Source organism: Hyperolius riggenbachi, chromosome 2 (assembly GCF_040937935.1).
Source record: "Hyperolius riggenbachi isolate aHypRig1 chromosome 2, aHypRig1.pri, whole genome shotgun sequence".
Lineage (NCBI taxonomy): Eukaryota > Metazoa > Chordata > Amphibia > Anura > Hyperoliidae > Hyperolius > Hyperolius riggenbachi.
Genome location: NC_090647.1, coordinates 573,636,476 through 573,659,392, shown reverse-complemented (window position 1 = coordinate 573,659,392; position 22,917 = coordinate 573,636,476). Strand labels below are relative to the sequence as shown.

Below are 22,917 nucleotides of genomic sequence, written 5' to 3'. Positions count from 1 at the left end.
AGGTGTCTTGTCTGCTGTATAGAGGAGGTGTCTTGTCTGCTGTATAGAGCAGGTTTCTTGTCTGCTGTATAGAGCAGGTTTCTTGTCTGCTGTATAGAGCAGGTTTCTTGTCTGCTGTATAGAGCAGGTTTCTTGTCTGCTGTATAGAGCAGGTTTCTTGTCTGCTGTATAGAGCAGGTTTCTTGTCTGCTGTATAGAGCAGGTTTCTTGTCTGCTGTATAGAGCAGGTTTCTTGTCTGCTGTATAGAGCAGGTTTCTTGTCTGCTGTATAGAGCAGGTTTCTTGTCTGCTGTATAGATCAGGTTTCTTGTCTGCTGTATAGATCAGGTTTCTTGTCTGCTGTATAGAGCAGGTTTCTTGTCTGCTGTGTGCTTGTCTGCTGTGTTGAGCAGGTTTCTTGTCTGCTGTATAGAGCAGGTTTCTTGTCTGCTGTACAGTATAGAGGAGGTTTCTTGTCTGCTGTATGGAGCAGGTTTCTTGTCTGCTGTATAGATCAGGTTTCTTGTCTGCTGTATAGAGGAGGTTTCTTGTCTGCTGTATAGAGGAGGTTTCTTGTCTGCTGTATAGAGGAGGTTTCTTGTCTGCTGTATAGAGGAGCTTTCTTGTCTGCTGTATAGAGGAGCTTTCTTGTCTGCTGTATAGAGGAGGTTTCTTGTCTGCTGTATAGAGGAGGTGTCTTGTCTGCTGTATAGAGGAGGTTTCTTGTCTGCTGTATAGAGGAAGTTTGTTATCTGCTGTATAGAGCAGGTTTCTTGTCTGCTGTATAGAGGAGGCGTCTTGTCTGCTGTATAGAGGAGGCGTCTTGTCTGCTGTATAGAGGAGGCGTCTTGTCTGCTGTATAGAGGAGGTTTCTTGTCTGCTGTATAGAGGAGGCGTCTTGTCTGCTGTACAGAGGAGGCGTCTTGTCTGCTGTATAGAGGAGGTTTCTTGTCTGCTGTATAGAGGAGGCGTCTTGTCTGCTGTATAGAGGATGTGTCTTGTCTGCTGTATAGAGGATGTGTCTTGTCTGCTGTATAGAGGATGTGTCTTGTCTGCTGTATAGAGGAGGCGTCTTGTCTGCTGTACCGAGGAGGTTTCTTGTCTGCTGTATAGAGGAGGCGTCTTGTCTGCTGTACAGAGGAGGTGTCTTGTCTGCTGTATAGAGGAGGTGTCTTGTCTGCTGTATAGAGGAGGTTTCTTGTCTGCTGTATAGAGGAGGTGTCTTGTCTGCTGTATAGAGGAGGTGTCTTGTCTGCTGTATAGAGGAGGTGTCTTGTCTGCTGTATAGAGGAGGTGTCTTGTCTGCTGTATAGAGCAGGTTTCTTGTCTGCTGTATAGAGGAGGTTTCTTGTCTGCTGTATAGAGGAGGTGTCTTGTCTGCTGTATAGAGGAGGTTTTTTGTCTGCTGTATAGAGGATGTGTCTTGTCTGCTGTATAGAGCAGATTTCTTGTCTGCTGTATAGAGGAGGCGTCTTGTCTGCTGTACAGAGGAGGCGTCTTGTCTGCTGTATAGAGGAGGTGTCTTGTCTGCTGTGTGCTGATCATGATTTCATCTTCTTCGCAGCTTTTCATTACAGTGATGGACAAACTTCGTCTAGAGATCCGCGCTATGGATGAGGTAATCACTGGCTCAGCACATGCTGAGGATACACTATCACCAGAAGTGATCACTGAACACAGGATACATTAACTGATGTGGCAACCGCTAGGGTCCACCTCTGACAATAATTATTATTATTAATTGGATATAATATTATTGTTATAACATTTTACGCAGCACTGTACAATAAATTACGTTAGACATTGATTGTAGGAGTGACAGTCAAGACACAATGCCAGATCATACACTGGAGTAGCAGTGCCAGTAATACAGGTAATAAGCAGTAACACACACACAATGCCAGATCATACACTGGAGTAGCAGTGCCAGTAATACAGGTAATAAGCAGTAACACACACAATGCCAGATCATACACTGGAGTAGCAGTGCCAGTAATACAGGTAATAAGCAGTAACACACACACAATGCCAGATCATACACTGGAGTAGCAGTCCCAGTAATACAGGTAATAAGCAGTAATACACACAATGCCAGATCACACACTGGAGTAGCAGCCCCAGTAATACAGGTAATAAGCAGTAACACACACAATGCCAGATCATACACTGGAGTAGCAGCCCCAGTAATACAGGTAATAAGCAGTAACACACACAATGCCAGATCATACACTGGAGTAGCAGCCCCAGTAATACAGGTAATAAGCAGTAACACACACAATGCCAGATCATACACTGGAGTAGCAGCCCCAGTAATACAGGTAATAAGCAGTAACACACACAATGCCAGATCATACACTGGAGTAGCAGCCCCAGTAATACAGGTAATAAGCAGTAACACACACACAATGCCAGATCATACACTGGAGTAGCAGCGCCAGTAATACAGGTAATAAGCAGTAACACATAATGCCAGATCATACACTGGAGTAGCAGCGCCAGTAATACAGGTAATAAGCAGTAACACACACAATGCCAGATCATACACTGGAGTAGCAGCCCCAGTAATACAGGTAATAAGCAGTAACACACAATGCCAGATCATACACTGGAGTAGCAGCCCCAGTAATACAGGTAATAAGCAGTAACACACACAATGCCAGATCATACACTGGAGTAGCAGCCCCAGTAATACAGGTAATAAGCAGTAACACACAATGCCAGATCATACACTGGAGTAGCAGCCCCAGTAATACATATAATAAGCAGTAACACACAATGCCAGATCATACACTGGAGTAGCAGCCCCAGTAATACAGGTAATAAGCAGTAACACACACAATGCCAGATCATACACTGGAGTAGCAGCCCCAGTAATACAGGTAATAAGCAGTAACACACAATGCCAGATCATACACTGGAGTAGCAGCCCCAGTAATACAGGTAATAAGCAGTAACACACACAATGCCAGATCATACACTGGAGTAGCAGCCCCAGTAATACAGGTAATAAGCAGTAACACACACAATGCCAGATCATACACTGGAGTAGCAGTGCCAGTAATACAGGTAATAAGCAGTAACACACACAATGCCAGATCATACACTGGAGTAGCAGTGCCAGTAATACAGGTAATAAGCAGTAACACACACAATGCCAGATCATACACTGGAATAGCAGCCCCAGTAATACAGGTAATAAGCAGTAACACACACACAATGCCAGATCATACACTGGAGTAGCAGCCCCAGTAATACAGGTAATAAGCAGTAACACACACAATGCCAGATCATACACTGGAGTAGCAGCGCCAGTAATACAGGTAATGAGCAGTAACACACACAATGCCAGATCATACACTGGAGTAGCAGTCCCAGTAATACAGGTAATGAGCAGTAACACACACAATGCCAGATCATACACTGGAGTAGCAGCCCCAGTAATACAGGTAATAAGCAGTAACACACACAATGCCAGATCATACACTGGAGTAGCAGCCCCAGTAATACAGGTAATAAGCAGTAACACACACAATGCCAGATCATACACTGGAGTAGCAGCCCCAGTAATACAGGTAATAAGCAGTAACACACACAATGCCAGATCATACACTGGAGTAGCAGCCCCAGTAATACAGGTAATAAGCAGTAACACACAATGCCAGATCATACACTGGAGTAGCAGCCCCAGTAATACAGGTAATAAGCAGTAACACACAATGCCAGATCATACACTGGAGTAGCAGCCCCAGTAATACAGGTAATAAGCAGTAATACACACAATGCCAGATCATACACTGGAGTAGCAGCCCCAGTAATACAGGTAATAAGCAGTAATACACACAATGCCAGATCATGCACTGGAGTAGCAGCCCCAGTAATACAGGTAATAAGCAGTAACACACACAATGCCAGATCATACACTGGAGTAGCAGCCCCAGTAATACAGGTAATAAGCAGTAATACACACAATGCCAGATCATACACTGGAGTAGCAGCCCCAGTAATACAGGTAATAAGCAGTAATACACACAATGCCAGATCATACACTGGAGTAGCAGCGCCAGTAATACAGGTAATAAGCAGTAACACACACAATGCCAGATCATACACTGGAGTAGCAGCCCCAGTAATACAGGTAATAAGCAGTAACACACACAATGCCAGATCATACACTGGAGTAGCAGCCCCAGTAATACAGGTAATAAGCAGTAACACACACAATGCCAGATCATACACTGGAGTAGCAGCCCCAGTAATACAGGTAATAAGCAGTAACACACACAATGCCAGATCATACACTGGAGTAGCAGTCCCAGTAATACAGGTAATAAGCAGTAACACACACAATGCCAGATCATACACTGGAGTAGCAGTGCCAGTAATACAGGTAATAAGCAGTAACACACACAATGCCAGATCATACACTGGAGTAGCAGCCCCAGTAATACAGGTAATAAGCAGTAACACACAATGCCAGATCATACACTGGAGTAGCAGCCCCAGTAATACAGGTAATAAGCAGTAACACACACAATGCCAGAGCATGCACTGGAGTAGCAACCCCAGTAATACAGGTAATAAGCAGTAATACACACAATGCCAGATCACACACTGGAGTAGCAGCCCCAGTAATACAGGTAATAAGCAGTAACACACACAATGCCAGATCATACACTGGAGTAGCAGCGCCAGTAATACAGGTAATAAGCAGTAACACACAATGCCAGATCATACACTGGAGTAGCAGCCCCAGTAATACAGGTAATAAGCAGTAACACACACAATGCCAGATCATACACTGGAGTAGCAGCCCCAGTAATACAGGTAATAAGCAGTAACACACACAATGCCAGAGCATGCACTGGAGTAGCAACCCCAGTAATACAGGTAATAAGCAGTAACACACACAATGCCAGATCATACACTGGAGTAGCAGTGCCAGTAATACAGGTAATAAGCAGTAACACACACAATGCCAGATCATACACTGGAGTAGCAGCCCCAGTAATACAGGTAATAAGCAGTAACACACACAATGCCAGATCATACACTGGAGTAGCAGCCCCAGTAATACAGGTAATAAGCAGTAACACACACACAATGCCAGATCATACACTGGAGTAGCAGCGCCAGTAATACAGGTAATAAGCAGTAACACACACAATGCCAGATCATACACTGGAGTAGCAGCGCCAGTAATACAGGTAATAAGCAGTAACACACACAATGCCAGATCATACATTGGAGTAGCAGCCCCAGTAATACAGGTAATAAGCAGTAACACACACAATGCCAGATCATACACTGGAGTAGCAGCCCCAGTAATACAGGTAATAAGCAGTAATACACACAATGCCAGATCATACACTGGAGTAGCAGCCCCAGTAATACAGGTAATAAGCAGTAACACACAATGCCAGATCATACACTGGAGTAGCAGCGCCAGTAATACTGGTAATAAGCAGTAACACATAATGCCAGATCATACACTGGAGTAGCAGCGCCAGTAATACAGGTAATAAGCAGTAACACACAATGCCAGATCATACACTGGAGTAGCAGCCCCAGTAATACAGGTAATAAGCAGTAATACACACAATGCCAGATCATACACTGGAGTAGCAGCCCCAGTAATACAGGTAATAAGCAGTAATACACACAATGCCAGATCATACACTGGAGTAGCAGCCCCAGTAATACAGGTAATAAGCAGTAACACACACAATGCCAGATCATACACTGGAGTAGCAGCCCCAGTAATACAGGTAATAAGCAGTAACACACACAATGCCAGATCATACACTGGAGTAGCAGCCCCAGTAATACAGGTAATAAGCAGTAACACACACACACAATGCCAGATCATACACTGGAGTAGCAGCCCCAGTAATACAGGTAATAAGCAGTAACACACAATGCCAGATCATACACTGGAGTAGCAGCCCCAGTAATACAGGTAATAAGCAGTAACACACACAATGCCAGAGCATGCACTGGAGTAGCAACCCCAGTAATACAGGTAATAAGCAGTAACACACACAATGCCAGATCATACACTGGAGTAGCAGCGCCAGTAATACAGGTAATAAGCAGTAACACACAATGCCAGATCATACACTGGAGTAGCAGCCCCAGTAATACAGGTAATAAGCAGTAACACACACAATGCCAGATCATACACTGGAGTAGCAGCCCCAGTAATACAGGTAATAAGCAGTAACACACACAATGCCAGAGCATGCACTGGAGTAGCAACCCCAGTAATACAGGTAATAAGCAGTAACACACACAATGCCAGATCATACACTGGAGTAGCAGTGCCAGTAATACAGGTAATAAGCAGTAACACACACAATGCCAGATCATACACTGGAGTAGCAGCCCCAGTAATACAGGTAATAAGCAGTAACACACACAATGCCAGATCATACACTGGAGTAGCAGCCCCAGTAATACAGGTAATAAGCAGTAACACACACACAATGCCAGATCATACACTGGAGTAGCAGCGCCAGTAATACAGGTAATAAGCAGTAACACACACAATGCCAGATCATACACTGGAGTAGCAGCGCCAGTAATACAGGTAATAAGCAGTAACACACACAATGCCAGATCATACATTGGAGTAGCAGCCCCAGTAATACAGGTAATAAGCAGTAACACACACAATGCCAGATCATACACTGGAGTAGCAGCCCCAGTAATACAGGTAATAAGCAGTAATACACACAATGCCAGATCATACACTGGAGTAGCAGCCCCAGTAATACAGGTAATAAGCAGTAACACACAATGCCAGATCATACACTGGAGTAGCAGCGCCAGTAATACTGGTAATAAGCAGTAACACATAATGCCAGATCATACACTGGAGTAGCAGCGCCAGTAATACAGGTAATAAGCAGTAACACACAATGCCAGATCATACACTGGAGTAGCAGCCCCAGTAATACAGGTAATAAGCAGTAACACACACACAATGCCAGATCATACACTGGAGTAGCAGCCCCAGTAATACAGGTAATAAGCAGTAACACATAATGCCAGATCATACACTGGAGTAGCAGTGCCAGTAATACAGGTAATAAGCAGTAACACACAATGCCAGATCATACACTGGAGTAGCAGCCCCAGTAATACAGGTAATAAGCAGTAACACACACACAATGCCAGATCATACACTGGAGTAGCAGCCCCAGTAATACAGGTAATAAGCAGTAACACACACAATGCCAGATCATACACTGGAGTAGCAGCCCCAGTAATACAGGTAATAAGCAGTAATACACACAATGCCAGATCATACACTGGAGTAGCAGTGCCAGTAATACAGGTAATAAGCAGTAACACACACAATGCCAGATCATACACTGGAGTAGCAGCGCCAGTAATACAGGTAATAAGCAGTAACACACACAATGCCAGATCATACACTGGAGTAGCAGCGCCAGTAATACAGGTAATAAGCAGTAACACACAATGCCAGATCATACACTGGAGTAGCAGCCCCAGTAATACAGGTAATAAGCAGTAACACACACAATGCCAGATCATACACTGGAGTAGCAGCCCCAGTAATACAGGTAATAAGCAGTAACACACACACAATGCCAGATCATACATTGGAGTAGCAGCCCCAGTAATACAGGTAATAAGCAGTAACACACACAATGCCAGATCATACACTGGAGTAGCAGCCCCAGTAATACAGGTAATAAGCAGTAACACACACAATGCCAGATCATACACTGGAGTAGCAGCCCCAGTAATACAGGTAATAAGCAGTAACACACACACAATGCCAGATCATACACTGGAGTAGCAGCGCCAGTAATACTGGTAATAAGCAGTAACACATAATGCCAGATCATACACTGGAGTAGCAGCGCCAGTAATACAGGTAATAAGCAGTAACACACAATGCCAGATCATACACTGGAGTAGCAGCCCCAGTAATACAGGTAATAAGCAGTAACACACACACAATGCCAGATCATACACTGGAGTAGCAGCCCCAGTAATACAGGTAATAAGCAGTAACACATAATGCCAGATCATACACTGGAGTAGCAGTGCCAGTAATACAGGTAATAAGCAGTAACACACAATGCCAGATCATACACTGGAGTAGCAGCCCCAGTAATACAGGTAATAAGCAGTAACACACACACAATGCCAGATCATACACTGGAGTAGCAGCCCCAGTAATACAGGTAATAAGCAGTAACACACACAATGCCAGATCATACACTGGAGTAGCAGCCCCAGTAATACAGGTAATAAGCAGTAATACACACAATGCCAGATCATACACTGGAGTAGCAGTGCCAGTAATACAGGTAATAAGCAGTAACACACACAATGCCAGATCATACACTGGAGTAGCAGCGCCAGTAATACAGGTAATAAGCAGTAACACACACAATGCCAGATCATACACTGGAGTAGCAGCGCCAGTAATACAGGTAATAAGCAGTAACACACACAATGCCAGATCATACACTGGAGTAGCAGCCCCAGTAATACAGGTAATAAGCAGTAACACACACAATGCCAGATCATACACTGGAGTAGCAGCCCCAGTAATACAGGTAATAAGCAGTAATACACACAATGCCAGATCATACACTGGAGTAGCAGTGCCAGTAATACAGGTAATAAGCAGTAACACACACAATGCCAGATCATACACTGGAGTAGCAGCGCCAGTAATACAGGTAATAAGCAGTAACACACACAATGCCAGATCATACACTGGAGTAGCAGTGCCAGTAATACAGGTAAAAAGCAGTAACACACACAATGCCAGATCATACACTGGAGTAGCAGCGCCAGTAATACAGGTAATAAGCAGTAACACACACAATGCCAGATCATACACTGGAGTAGCAGCCCTAGTAATACAGGTAATAAGCAGTAACACACAATGCCAGATCATACACTGGAGTAGCAGCCCCAGTAATACAGGTAATAAGCAGTAACACACACAATGCCAGATCATACACTGGAGTAGCAGCCCCAGTAATACAGGTAATAAGCAGTAACACACACACAATGCCAGATCATACACTGGAGTAGCAGTGCCAGTAATACAGGTAATAAGCAGTAACACACACAATGCCAGAGCATGCACTGGAGTAGCAACCCCAGTAATACAGGTAATAAGCAGTAACACACACAATGCCAGATCATACACTGGAGTAGCAGTGCCAGTAATACAGGTAATAAGCAGTAACACACACAATACCAGATCATACACTGGAGTAGCAGCGCCAGTAATACAGGTAATAAGCAGTAATACACACAATGCCAGATCATACACTGGTGTAGCAGCCCCAGTAATACAGGTAATAAGCAGTAACACACACAATGCCAGAGCATGCACTGGAGTAGCAACCCCAGTAATACAGGTAATAAGCAGTAACACACACAATGCCAGATCATACACTGGAGTAGCAGTGCCAGTAATACAGGTAATAAGCAGTAACACACACAATGCCAGATCATGCACTGGAGTAGCAGTGCCAGTAATACAGGTAATAAGCAGTAACGCACACAATGCCAGATCATACACTGGAGTAGCAGTGCCAGTAATACAGGTAATAAGCAGTAATACACACAATGCCAGATCATACACTGGTGTAGCAGCCCCAGTAATACAGGTAATAAGCAGTAACCCACAATGCCAGATCATACACTGGAGTAGCAGCGCCAGTAATACAGGTAATAAGCAGTAACACACACAATGCCAGATCATACACTGGAGTAGCAGCGCCAGTAGTACAGGTAATAAGCAGTAACACACAATGCCAGATCATACACTGGAGTAGCAGCCCCAGTAATCCAGGTAATAAGCAGTAACACACACAATGCCAGATCATACACTGGAGTAGCAGCCCCAGTAATACAGGTAGTAAACTGTAAGACACACAATGCCAGATCATACACTGGAGTAGCAGCCCCAGTAATACAGGTAATAAGCAGTAACACACAATGCCAGATCATACACTGGAGTAGCAGCCCCAGTAATACAGGTAATAAGCAGTAACACACAATGCCAGATCATACACTGGAGTAGCAGCCCCAGTAATACAGGTAATAAGCAGTAACACACACAATGCCAGATCATACACTGGAGTAGCAGCCCCAGTAATACAGGTAATAAGCAGTAACACACAATGCCAGATCATACACTGGAGTAGCAGCGCCAGTAATACAGGTAATAAGCAGTAACACACACAATGCCAGATCATACACTGGAGTAGCAGCCCCAGTAATACAGGTAATAAGCAGTAATACACACAATGCCAGATCATACACTGGAGTAGCAGCCCCAGTAATACAGGTAATAAGCAGTAACACACACAATGCCAGATCATACACTGGAGTAGCAGCCCCAGTAATACAGGTAATAAGCAGTAATACACAATGCCAGATCATACACTGGAGTAGCAGCCCCAGTAATACATGTAATAAGCAGTAACACACACACAATGCCAGATCATACACTGGAGTAGCAGCCCCAGTAATACAGGTAATAAGCAGTAACACACAATGCCAGATCATACACTGGAGTAGCAGCCCCAGTAATACAGGTAATAAGCAGTAACACACACAAGTCCAGATCATACACTGGAGTAGCAGTCCCAGTAATACAGGTAATAAGCAGTAACACACACAATGCCAGATCATACACTGGAGTAGCAGCCCCAGTAATACAGGTAATAAGCAGTAACACACACAATGCCAGATCATACACTGGAGTAGCAGCGCCAGTAATACAGGTAATAAGCAGTAACACACACAATGCCAGATCATACACTGGAGTAGCAGCCCCAGTAATACAGGTAATAAGCAGTAATACACACAATGCCAGATCATGCACTGGAGTAGCAGCCCCAGTAATACAGGTAATAAGCAGTAATACACACAATGCCAGATCATGCACTGGAGTAGCAGTCCCAGTAATATAGGTAATAAGCAGTAACACACACAATGCCAGATCATACACTGGAGTAGCAGTGCCAGTAATACAGGTAATAAGCAGTAACACACACAATGCCAGATCATGCACTGGAGTAGCAGCCCTAGTAATACAGGTAATAAGCAGTAACGCACACAATGCCAGCTCATACACTGGAGTAGCAGCCCCAGTAATACAGGTAATAAGCAGTAACACACAATGCCAGATCATACACTGGAGTAGCAGCCCCAGTAATACAGGTAATAAGCAGTAACACACACAATGCCAGATCACACACTGGAGTAGCAGTGCCAGTAATACAGGTAATAAGCAGTAACACACACATTGCCAGATCATACACTGGAGTAGCAGCCCCAGTAATACAGGTAATAAGCAGTAACACACACAATGCCAGATCATACACTGGAGTAGCAGTGCCAGTAATACAGGTAATAAGCAGTAACACACACAATGCCAGATCATACACTGGAGTAGCAGCGCCAGTAATACAGGTAATAAGCAGTAACACACAATGCCAGATCATACACTGGAGTAGCAGCCCCAGTAATACAGGTAATAAGCAGTAACACACACAATGCCAGACCATACACTGGAGTAGCAGCGCCAGTAATACAGGTAATAAGCAGTAACACACAATGCCAGATCATACACTGGAGTAGCAGCCCCAGTAATACAGGTAATAAGCAGTAACACACACAATGCCAGATCATACACTGGAGTAGCAGCCCCAGTAATACAGGTAATAAGCAGTAACACACACACAATGCCAGATCATACACTGGAGTAGCAGTGCCAGTAATACAGGTAATAAGCAGTAACACACACAATGCCAGAGCATGCACTGGAGTAGCAACCCCAGTAATACAGGTAATAAGCAGTAACACACACAATGCCAGATCATACACTGGAGTAGCAGTGCCAGTAATACAGGTAATAAGCAGTAACACACACAATACCAGATCATACACTGGAGTAGCAGCGCCAGTAATACAGGTAATAAGCAGTAACACACACAATGCCAGATCATACACTGGAGTAGCAGCCCCAGTAATACAGGTAATAAGCAGTAATACACACAATGCCAGATCATACACTGGTGTAGCAGCCCCAGTAATACAGGTAATAAGCAGTAACACACAATGCCAGATCATACACTGGAGTAGCAGCGCCAGTAATACAGGTAATAAGCAGTAACACACACAATGCCAGATCATACACTGGAGTAGCAGCCCCAGTAATACAGGTAATAAGCAGTAACACACAATGCCAGATCATACACTGGAGTAGCAGCGCCAGTAATACAGGTAATAAGCAGTAACACACAATGCCAGATCATACACTGGAGTAGCAGCCCCAGTAATCCAGGTAATAAGCAGTAACACACACAATGCCAGATCATACACTGGAGTAGCAGCCCCAGTAATACAGGTAATAAGCAGTAACACACAATGCCAGATCATACACTGGAGTAGCAGCCCCAGTAATACAGGTAATAAACTGTAAGACACACAATGCCAGATCATACACTGGAGTAGCAGCCCCAGTAATACAGGTAATAAGCAGTAACACACAATGCCAGATCATACACTGGAGTAGCAGCCCCAGTAATACAGGTAATAAGCAGTAACACACAATGCCAGATCATACACTGGAGTAGCAGCCCCAGTAATACAGGTAATAAGCAGTAACACACACAATGCCAGATCATACACTGGAGTAGCAGCGCCAGTAATACAGGTAATAAGCAGTAACACACACAATGCCAGATCATACACTGGAGTAGCAGCCCCAGTAATACAGGTAATAAGCAGTAATACACACAATGCCAGATCATACACTGGAGTAGCAGCCCCAGTAATACAGGTAATAAGCAGTAACACACACAATGCCAGATCATACACTGGAGTAGCAGCCCCAGTAATACAGGTAATAAGCAGTAACACACACAATGCCAGATCATACACTGGAGTAGCAGCGCCAGTAATACAGGTAATAAGCAGTAACACACACAATGCCAGATCATACACTGGAGTAGCAGCCCCAGTAATACAGGTAATAAGCAGTAATACACACAATGCCAGATCATGCACTGGAGTAGCAGCCCCAGTAATACAGGTAATAAGCAGTAATACACACAATGCCAGATCATGCACTGGAGTAGCAGTCCCAGTAATATAGGTAATAAGCAGTAACACACACAATGCCAGATCATACACTGGAGTAGCAGCCCCAGTAATACAGGTAATAAGCAGTAACACACACAATGCCAGATCATACACTGGAGTAGCAGTGCCAGTAATACAGGTACTAAGCAGTAACACACACAATGCCAGATCATGCACTGGAGTAGCAGCCCTAGTAATACAGGTAATAAGCAGTAACGCACACAATGCCAGCTCATACACTGGAGTAGCAGCCCCAGTAATACAGGTAATAAGCAGTAACACACAATGCCAGATCATACACTGGAGTAGCAGCCCCAGTAATACAGGTAATAAGCAGTAACACACACAATGCCAGATCACACACTGGAGTAGCAGTGCCAGTAATACAGGTAATAAGCAGTAACACACACATTGCCAGATCATACACTGGAGTAGCAGCCCCAGTAATACAGGTAATAAGCAGTAACACACACAATGCCAGATCATACACTGGAGTAGCAGCCCCAGTAATACAGGTAATAAGCAGTAACACACACACAATGCCAGATCATACACTGGAGTAGCAGCCCTAGTAATACAGGTAATAAGCAGTAACACACACACAATGCCAGATCATACACTGGAGTAGCAGCCCCAGTAATACAGGTAATAAGCAGTAATACACACAATGCCAGATCATGCACTGGAGTAGCAGCCCCAGTAATACAGGTAATAAGCAGTAATACACACAATGCCAGATCATACACTGGAGTAGCAGTGCCAGTAATACAGGTAATAAGCAGTAACACACAATGCCAGATCATACACAGAAGTAGCAGTGCCAGTAATACAGGTAATAAGCAGTAACACACACAATGCCAGATCATACACTGGAGTAGCAGCCCCAGTAATACAGGTAATAAGCAGTAACACACACAATGCCAGATCATACACTGGAGTAGCAGCCCCAGTAATACAGGTAATAAGCAGTAACACACACAATGCCAGATCATACACTGGAGTAGCAGTCCCAGTAATACAGGTAATAAGCAGTAACACACAATGCCAGATCATACAATGGAGTAGCAGCCCCAGTAATACAGGTAATAAGCAGTAACACACAATGCCAGATCATACACTGGAGTAGCAGCCCCAGTAATACAGGTAATAAGCAGTAACACACACAATGCCAGATCATACACTGGAGTAGCAGCCCCAGTAATACAGGTAATAAGCAGTAATACACACAATGCCAGATCATACACTGGAGTAGCAGCCCCAGTAATACAGGTAATAAGCAGTAACACACACAATGCCAGATCATACACTGGAGTAGCAGTGCCAGTAATACAGGTAATAAGCAGTAACACACAATGCCAGATCATACACTGGAGTAGCAGCGCCAGTAATACAGGTAATAAGCAGTAACACACACAATGCCAGATCATACACTGGAGTAGCAGTGCCAGTAATACAGGTAAAAAGCAGTAACACACACAATGCCAGATCATACACTGGAGTAGCAGCGCCAGTAATACAGGTAATAAGCAGTAATACACACAATGCCAGATCATACACTGGTGTAGCAGCCCCAGTAATACAGGTAATAAGCAGTAATACACACAATGCCAGATCATACACTGGTGTAGCAGCCCCAGTAATACAGGTAATAAGCAGTAACACACAATGCCAGATCATACACTGGAGTAGCAGCGCCAGTAATACAGGTAATAAGCAGTAACACACAATGCCAGATCATACACTGGAGTAGCAGCGCCAGTAATACAGGTAATAAGCAGTAACACACACAATGCCAGAGCATGCACTGGAGTAGCAGCCCCAGTAATACAGGTAATAAGCAGTAACACACACAATGCCAGATCATACACTGGAGTAGCAGCCCCAGTAATACAGGTAATAAGCAGTAACACACACAATGCCAGATCATACACTGGAGTAGCAGCGCCAGTAATACAGGTAATAAGCAGTAACACACACAATGCCAGATCATACACTGGAGTAGCAGCCCCAGTAATACAGGTAATAAGCAGTAATACACACAATGCCAGATCATACACTGGAGTAGCAGCCCCAGTAATACAGGTAATAAGCAGTAACACACAATGCCAGATCATACACTGGAGTAGCAGCGCCAGTAATACAGGTAATAAGCAGTAACACACACAATGCCAGAGCATGCACTGGAGTAGCAGCCCCAGTAATACAGGTAATAAGCAGTAACACACACAATGCCAGATCATACACTGGAGTAGCAGTGCCAGTAATACAGGTAATAAGCAGTAACACACACAATGCCAGATCATACACTGGAGTAGCAGCGCCAGTAATACAGGTAATAAGCAGTAACACACACAATGCCAGATCATACACTGGAGTAGCAGCCCCAGTAATACAGGTAATAAGCAGTAATACACACAATGCCAGATCATACACTGGTGTAGCAGCCCCAGTAATACAGGTAATAAGCAGTAACACACAATGCCAGATCATACACTGGAGTAGCAGCGCCAGTAATACAGGTAATAAGCAGTAACACACAATGCCAGATCATACACTGGAGTAGCAGCGCCAGTAATACAGGTAATAAGCAGTAACACACACAATGCCAGAGCATGCACTGGAGTAGCAGCCCCAGTAATACAGGTAATAAGCAGTAACACACACAATGCCAGATCATACACTGGAGTAGCAGCCCCAGTAATACAGGTAATAAGCAGTAACACACACAATGCCAGATCATACACTGGAGTAGCAGCGCCAGTAATACAGGTAATAAGCAGTAACACACACAATGCCAGATCATACACTGGAGTAGCAGCGCCAGTAATACAGGTAATAAGCAGTAACACACACAATGCCAGAGCATGCACTGGAGTAGCAGCCCCAGTAATACAGGTAATAAGCAGTAACACACACAATGCCAGATCATACACTGGAGTAGCAGTGCCAGTAATACAGGTAATAAGCAGTAACACACACAATGCCAGATCATACACTGGAGTAGCAGCGCTAGTAATACAGGTAATAAGCAGTAACACACACAATGCCAGATCATACACTGGAGTAGCAGCCCCAGTAATACAGGTAATAAGCAGTAATACACACAATGCCAGATCATACACTGGTGTAGCAGCCCCAGTAATACAGGTAATAAGCAGTAACACACAATGCCAGATCATACACTGGAGTAGCAGCGCCAGTAATACAGGTAATAAGCAGTAACACACAATGCCAGATCATACACTGGAGTAGCAGCGCCAGTAATACAGGTAATAAGCAGTAACACACACAATGCCAGAGCATGCACTGGAGTAGCAGCCCCAGTAATATAGGTAATAAGCAGTAACACACACAATGCCAGATCATACACTGGAGTAGCAGCCCCAGTAATACAGGTAATAAACTGTAAGACACACAATGCCAGATCATACACTGGAGTAGCAGCCCCAGTAATACAGGTAATGAGCAGTAACACACACAATGCCAGATCATACACTGGAGTAGCAGCCCCAGTAATATAGGTAATAAGCAGTAACACACAATGCCAGATCATACACTGGAGTAGCAGCCCCAGTAATACAGGTAATAAGCAGTAACACACACAATGCCAGATCATACACTGGAGTAGCAGTCCCAGTAATACAGGTAATAAGCAGTAACACACACAATGCCAGATCATACACTGGAGTAGCAGTGCCAGTAATACAGGTAATAAGCAGTAACACACACAATGCCAGATCATACACTGGAGTAGCAGTGCCAGTAATACAGGTAATAAGCAGTAACACACAATGCCAGATCATACACTGGAGTAGCAGCCCCAGTAATACAGGTAATAAGCAGTAACACACACACAATGCCAGATCATACACTGGAGTAGCAGCCCCAGTAATACAGGTAATAAGCAGTAACACACACAATGCCAGATTATACACTGGAGTAACAGCGCCAGTAATACAGGTAATAAGCAGTAACACACACAATGCCAGATCATACACTGGAGTAGCAGCCCCAGTAATACAGGTAATAAGCAGTAATACACAATGCCAGATCATACACTGGAGTAGCAGCCCCAGTAATACAGGTAATAAGCAGTAACACACACACAATGCCAGATCATACACTGGAGTAGCAGCCCCAGTAATACAGGTAATAAGCAGTAACACACAATGCCAGATCATACACTGGAGTAGCAGCCCCAGTAATACAGGTAATAAGCAGTAACACACACAATGCCAGATCATACACTGGAGTAGCAGTCCCAGTAATACAGGTAATAAGCAGTAACACACAAAATGCCAGATCATACACTGGAGTAGCAGCCCCAGTAATACAGGTAATAAGCAGTAACACACACAATGCCAGATCATACACTGGAGTAGCAGCGCCAGTAATACAGGTAATAAGCAGTAACACACACAATGCCAGATCATACACTGGAGTAGCAGCCCCAGTAATACAGGTAATAAGCAGTAATACACACAATGCCAGATCATGCACTGGAGTAGCAGCCCCAGTAATACAGGTAATAAGCAGTAATACACACAATGCCAGATCATGCACTGGAGTAGCAGTCCCAGTAATATAGGTAATAAGCAGTAACACACACAATGCCAGATCATACACTGGAGTAGCAGCCCCAGTAATACAGGTAATAAGCAGTAACACACACAATGCCAGATCATACACTGGAGTAGCAGTGCCAGTAATACAGGTAATAAGCAGTAACACACACAATGCCAGATCATGCACTGGAGTAGCAGCCCTAGTAATACAGGTAATAAGCAGTAACGCACACAATGCCAGCTCATACACTGGAGTAGCAGCCCCAGTAATACAGGTAATAAGCAGTAACACACAATGCCAGATCATACACTGGAGTAGCAGCCCCAGTAATACAGGTAATAAGCAGTAACACACACAATGCCAGATCACACACTGGAGTAGCAGTGCCAGTAATACAGGTAATAAGCAGTAACACACACATTGCCAGATCATACACTGGAGTAGCAGCCCCAGTAATACAGGTAATAAGCAGTAACACACACAATGCCAGATCATACACTGGAGTAGCAGCCCCAGTAATACAGGTAATAAGCAGTAACACACACACAATGCCAGCTCATACACTGGAGTAGCAGCCCCAGTAATACAGGTAATAAGCAGTAACACACAATGCCAGATCATACACTGGAGTAGCAGCCCCAGTAATACAGGTAATAAGCAGTAACACACACAATGCCAGATCACACACTGGAGTAGCAGTGCCAGTAATACAGGTAATAAGCAGTAACACACACATTGCCAGATCATACACTGGAGTAGCAGCCCCAGTAATACAGGTAATAAGCAGTAACACACACAATGCCAGATCATACACTGGAGTAGCAGCCCCAGTAATACAGGTAATAAGCAGTAACACACACAATGCCAGATCATACACTGGAGTAGCAGTGCCAGTAATACAGGTAATAAGCAGTAATACACACAATGCCAGATCATGCACTGGAGTAGCAGCCCCAGTAATACAGGTAATAAGCAGTAACACACACAATGCCAGATCATACACTGGAGTAGCAGTGCCAGTAATACAGGTAATAAGCAGTAACACACACAATGCCAGATCATACACTGGAGTAGCAGCGCCAGTAATACAGGTAATAAGCAGTAACACACACAATGCCAGATCATACACTGGAGTAACAGCCCCAGTAATACAGGTAATAAGCAGTACCACACACAATGCCAGATCATACACTGGAGTAGCAGCGCCAGTAATACAGGTAATAAGCAGTAACACACACAATGCCAGATCATACACTGGAGTAGCAGCCCTAGTAATACAGGTAATAAGCAGTAACACACAATGCCAGATCATACACTGGAGTAGCAGCCCCAGTAATACAGGTAATAAGCAGTAACACACACAATGCCAGATCATACACTGGAGTAGCAGCCCCAGTAATACAGGTAATAAGCAGTAACACACACAATGCCATATCATACACTGGAGTAGCAGTCCCAGTAATACAGGTAATAAGCAGTAACACACAATGCCAGATCATACAATGGAGTAGCAGCCCCAGTAATACAGGTAATAAGCAGTAACACACAATGCCAGATCATACACTGGAGTAGCAGCGCCAGTAATACAGGTAATAAGCAGTAACACACACAATGCCAGATCATACACTGGAGTAGCAGTGCCAGTAATACAGGTAAAAAGCAGTAACACACACAATGCCAGATCATACACTGGAGTAGCAGCGCCAGTAATACAGGTAATAAGCAGTAATACACACAATGCCAGATCATACACTGGTGTAGCAGCCCCAGTAATACAGGTAATAAGCAGTAATACACACAATGCCAGATCATACACTGGTGTAGCAGCCCCAGTAATACAGGTAATAAGCAGTAACACACAATGCCAGATCATACACTGGAGTAGCAGCGCCAGTAATACAGGTAATAAGCAGTAACACACAATGCCAGATCATACACTGGAGTAGCAGCGCCAGTAATACAGGTAATAAGCAGTAACACACACAATGCCAGAGCATGCACTGGAGTAGCAGCCCCAGTAATACAGGTAATAAGCAGTAACACACACAATGCCAGATCATACACTGGAGTAGCAGCCCCAGTAATACAGGTAATAAGCAGTAACACACACAATGCCAGATCATACACTGGAGTAGCAGCGCCAGTAATACAGGTAATAAGCAGTAACACACACAATGCCAGATCATACACTGGAGTAGCAGCCCCAGTAATACAGGTAATAAGCAGTAATACACACAATGCCAGATCATACACTGGAGTAGCAGCCCCAGTAATACAGGTAATAAGCAGTAACACACAATGCCAGATCATACACTGGAGTAGCAGCGCCAGTAATACAGGTAATAAGCAGTAACACACACAATGCCAGAGCATGCACTGGAGTAGCAGCCCCAGTAATACAGGTAATAAGCAGTAACACACACAATGCCAGATCATACACTGGAGTAGCAGCGCCAGTAATACAGGTAATAAGCAGTAACACACACAATGCCAGATCATACACTGGAGTAGCAGCCCCAGTAATACAGGTAATAAGCAGTAATACACACAATGCCAGATCATACACTGGTGTAGCAGCCCCAGTAATACAGGTAATAAGCAGTAACACACAATGCCAGATCATACACTGGAGTAGCAGCGCCAGTAATACAGGTAATAAGCAGTAACACACAATGCCAGATCATACACTGGAGTAGCAGCGCCAGTAATACAGGTAATAAGCAGTAACACACACAATGCCAGAGCATGCACTGGAGTAGCAGCCCCAGTAATACAGGTAATAAGCAGTAACACACACAATGCCAGATCATACACTGGAGTAGCAGCCCCAGTAATACAGGTAATAAGCAGTAACACACACAATGCCAGATCATACACTGGAGTAGCAGCGCCAGTAATACAGGTAATAAGCAGTAACACACACAATGCCAGATCATACACTGGAGTAGCAGCCCCAGTAATACAGGTAATAAGCAGTAATACACACAATGCCAGATCATACACTGGAGTAGCAGCCCCAGTAATACAGGTAATAAGCAGTAACACACAATGCCAGATCATACACTGGAGTAGCAGCGCCAGTAATACAGGTAATAAGCAGTAACACACACAATGCCAGAGCATGCACTGGAGTAGCAGCCCCAGTAATACAGGTAATAAGCAGTAACACACACAATGCCAGATCATACACTGGAGTAGCAGCGCCAGTAATACAGGTAATAAGCAGTAACACACACAATGCCAGATCATACACTGGAGTAGCAGCCCCAGTAATACAGGTAATAAGCAGTAATACACACAATGCCAGATCATACACTGGTGTAGCAGCCCCAGTAATACAGGTAATAAGCAGTAACACACAATGCCAGATCATACACTGGAGTAGCAGCGCCAGTAATACAGGTAATAAGCAGTAACACACAATGCCAGATCATACACTGGAGTAGCAGCGCCAGTAATACAGGTAATAAGCAGTAACACACACAATGCCAGAGCATGCACTGGAGTAGCAGCCCCAGTAATACAGGTAATAAGCAGTAACACACACAATGCCAGATCATACACTGGAGTAGCAGCCCCAGTAATACAGGTAATAAGCAGTAACACACACAATGCCAGATCATACACTGGAGTAGCAGTGCCAGTAATACAGGTAATAAGCAGTAACACACACAATGCCAGATCATACACTGGAGTAGCAGCGCCAGTAATACAGGTAATAAGCAGTAACACACACAATGCCAGATCATACACTGGAGTAGCAGCCCCAGTAATACAGGTAATAAGCAGTAATACACACAATGCCAGATCATACACTGGTGTAGCAGCCCCAGTAATACAGGTAATAAGCAGTAACACACAATGCCAGATCATACACTGGAGTAGCAGCGCCAGTAATACAGGTAATAAGCAGTAACACACAATGCCAGATCATACACTGGAGTAGCAGCGCCAGTAATACAGGTAATAAGCAGTAACACACACAATGCCAGAGCATGCACTGGAGTAGCAGCCCCAGTAATATAGGTAATAAGCAGTAACACACACAATGCCAGATCATACACTGGAGTAGCAGCCCCAGTAATACAGGTAATAAACTGTAAGACACACAATGCCAGATCATACACTGGAGTAGCAGCCCCAGTAATACAGGTAATGAGCAGTAACACACACAATGCCAGATCATACACTGGAGTAGCAGCCCCAGTAATATAGGTAATAAGCAGTAACACACAATGCCAGATCATACACTGGAGTAGCAGCCCCAGTAATACAGGTAATAAGCAGTAACACACACAATGCCAGATCATACACTGGAGTAGCAGTCCCAGTAATACAGGTAATAAGCAGTAACACACACAATGCCAGATCATACACTGGAGTAGCAGTCCCAGTAATGCAGGTAATAAGCAGTAACACACAATGCCAGATCATACACTGGAGTAGCAGCCCCAGTAATACAGGTAATAAGCAGTAACACACACACAATGCCAGATCATACACTGGAGTAGCAGCCCCAGTAATACAGGTAATAAGCAGTAACACACACAATGCCAGATTATACACTGGAGTAACAGCGCCAGTAATACAGGTAATAAGCAGTAACACACACAATGCCAGATCATACACTGGAGTAGCAGCCCCAGTAATACAGGTAATAAGCAGTAATACACAATGCCAGATCATACACTGGAGTAGCAGCCCCAGTAATACAGGTAATAAGCAGTAACACACACACAATGCCAGATCATACACTGGAGTAGCAGCCCCAGTAATACAGGTAATAAGCAGTAACACACAATGCCAGATCATACACTGGAGTAGCAGCCCCAGTAATACAGGTAATAAGCAGTAACACACACAATGCCAGATCATACACTGGAGTAGCAGTCCCAGTAATACAGGTAATAAGCAGTAACACACACAATGCCAGATCATACACTGGAGTAGCAGCCCCAGTAATACAGGTAATAAGCAGTAACACACACAATGCCAGATCATACACTGGAGTAGCAGCGCCAGTAATACAGGTAATAAGCAGTAACACACACAATGCCAGATCATACACTGGAGTAGCAGCCCCAGTAATACAGGTAATAAGCAGTAATACACACAATGCCAGATCATGCACTGGAGTAGCAGCCCCAGTAATACAGGTAATAAGCAGTAATACACACAATGCCAGATCATGCACTGGAGTAGCAGTCCCAGTAATATAGG

General features: G+C 44.1%; 1 protein-coding gene across 2 annotated transcripts in view; it reads left to right on the top strand.

Moving 5' to 3' along the window:
- The window catches only part of VPS28 (VPS28 subunit of ESCRT-I), a 131,098-nt gene that overhangs the window by 74,028 nt on the left and 34,153 nt on the right, over window positions 1–22,917 (top strand). For both annotated transcript variants that reach the window (XM_068271057.1, XM_068271056.1), the window contains one exon: window positions 1,544–1,597. In XM_068271057.1, the coding sequence (XP_068127158.1) occupies window positions 1,544–1,597 (54 nt within the window). The remainder of the gene's footprint in view (window positions 1–1,543; window positions 1,598–22,917) is intronic.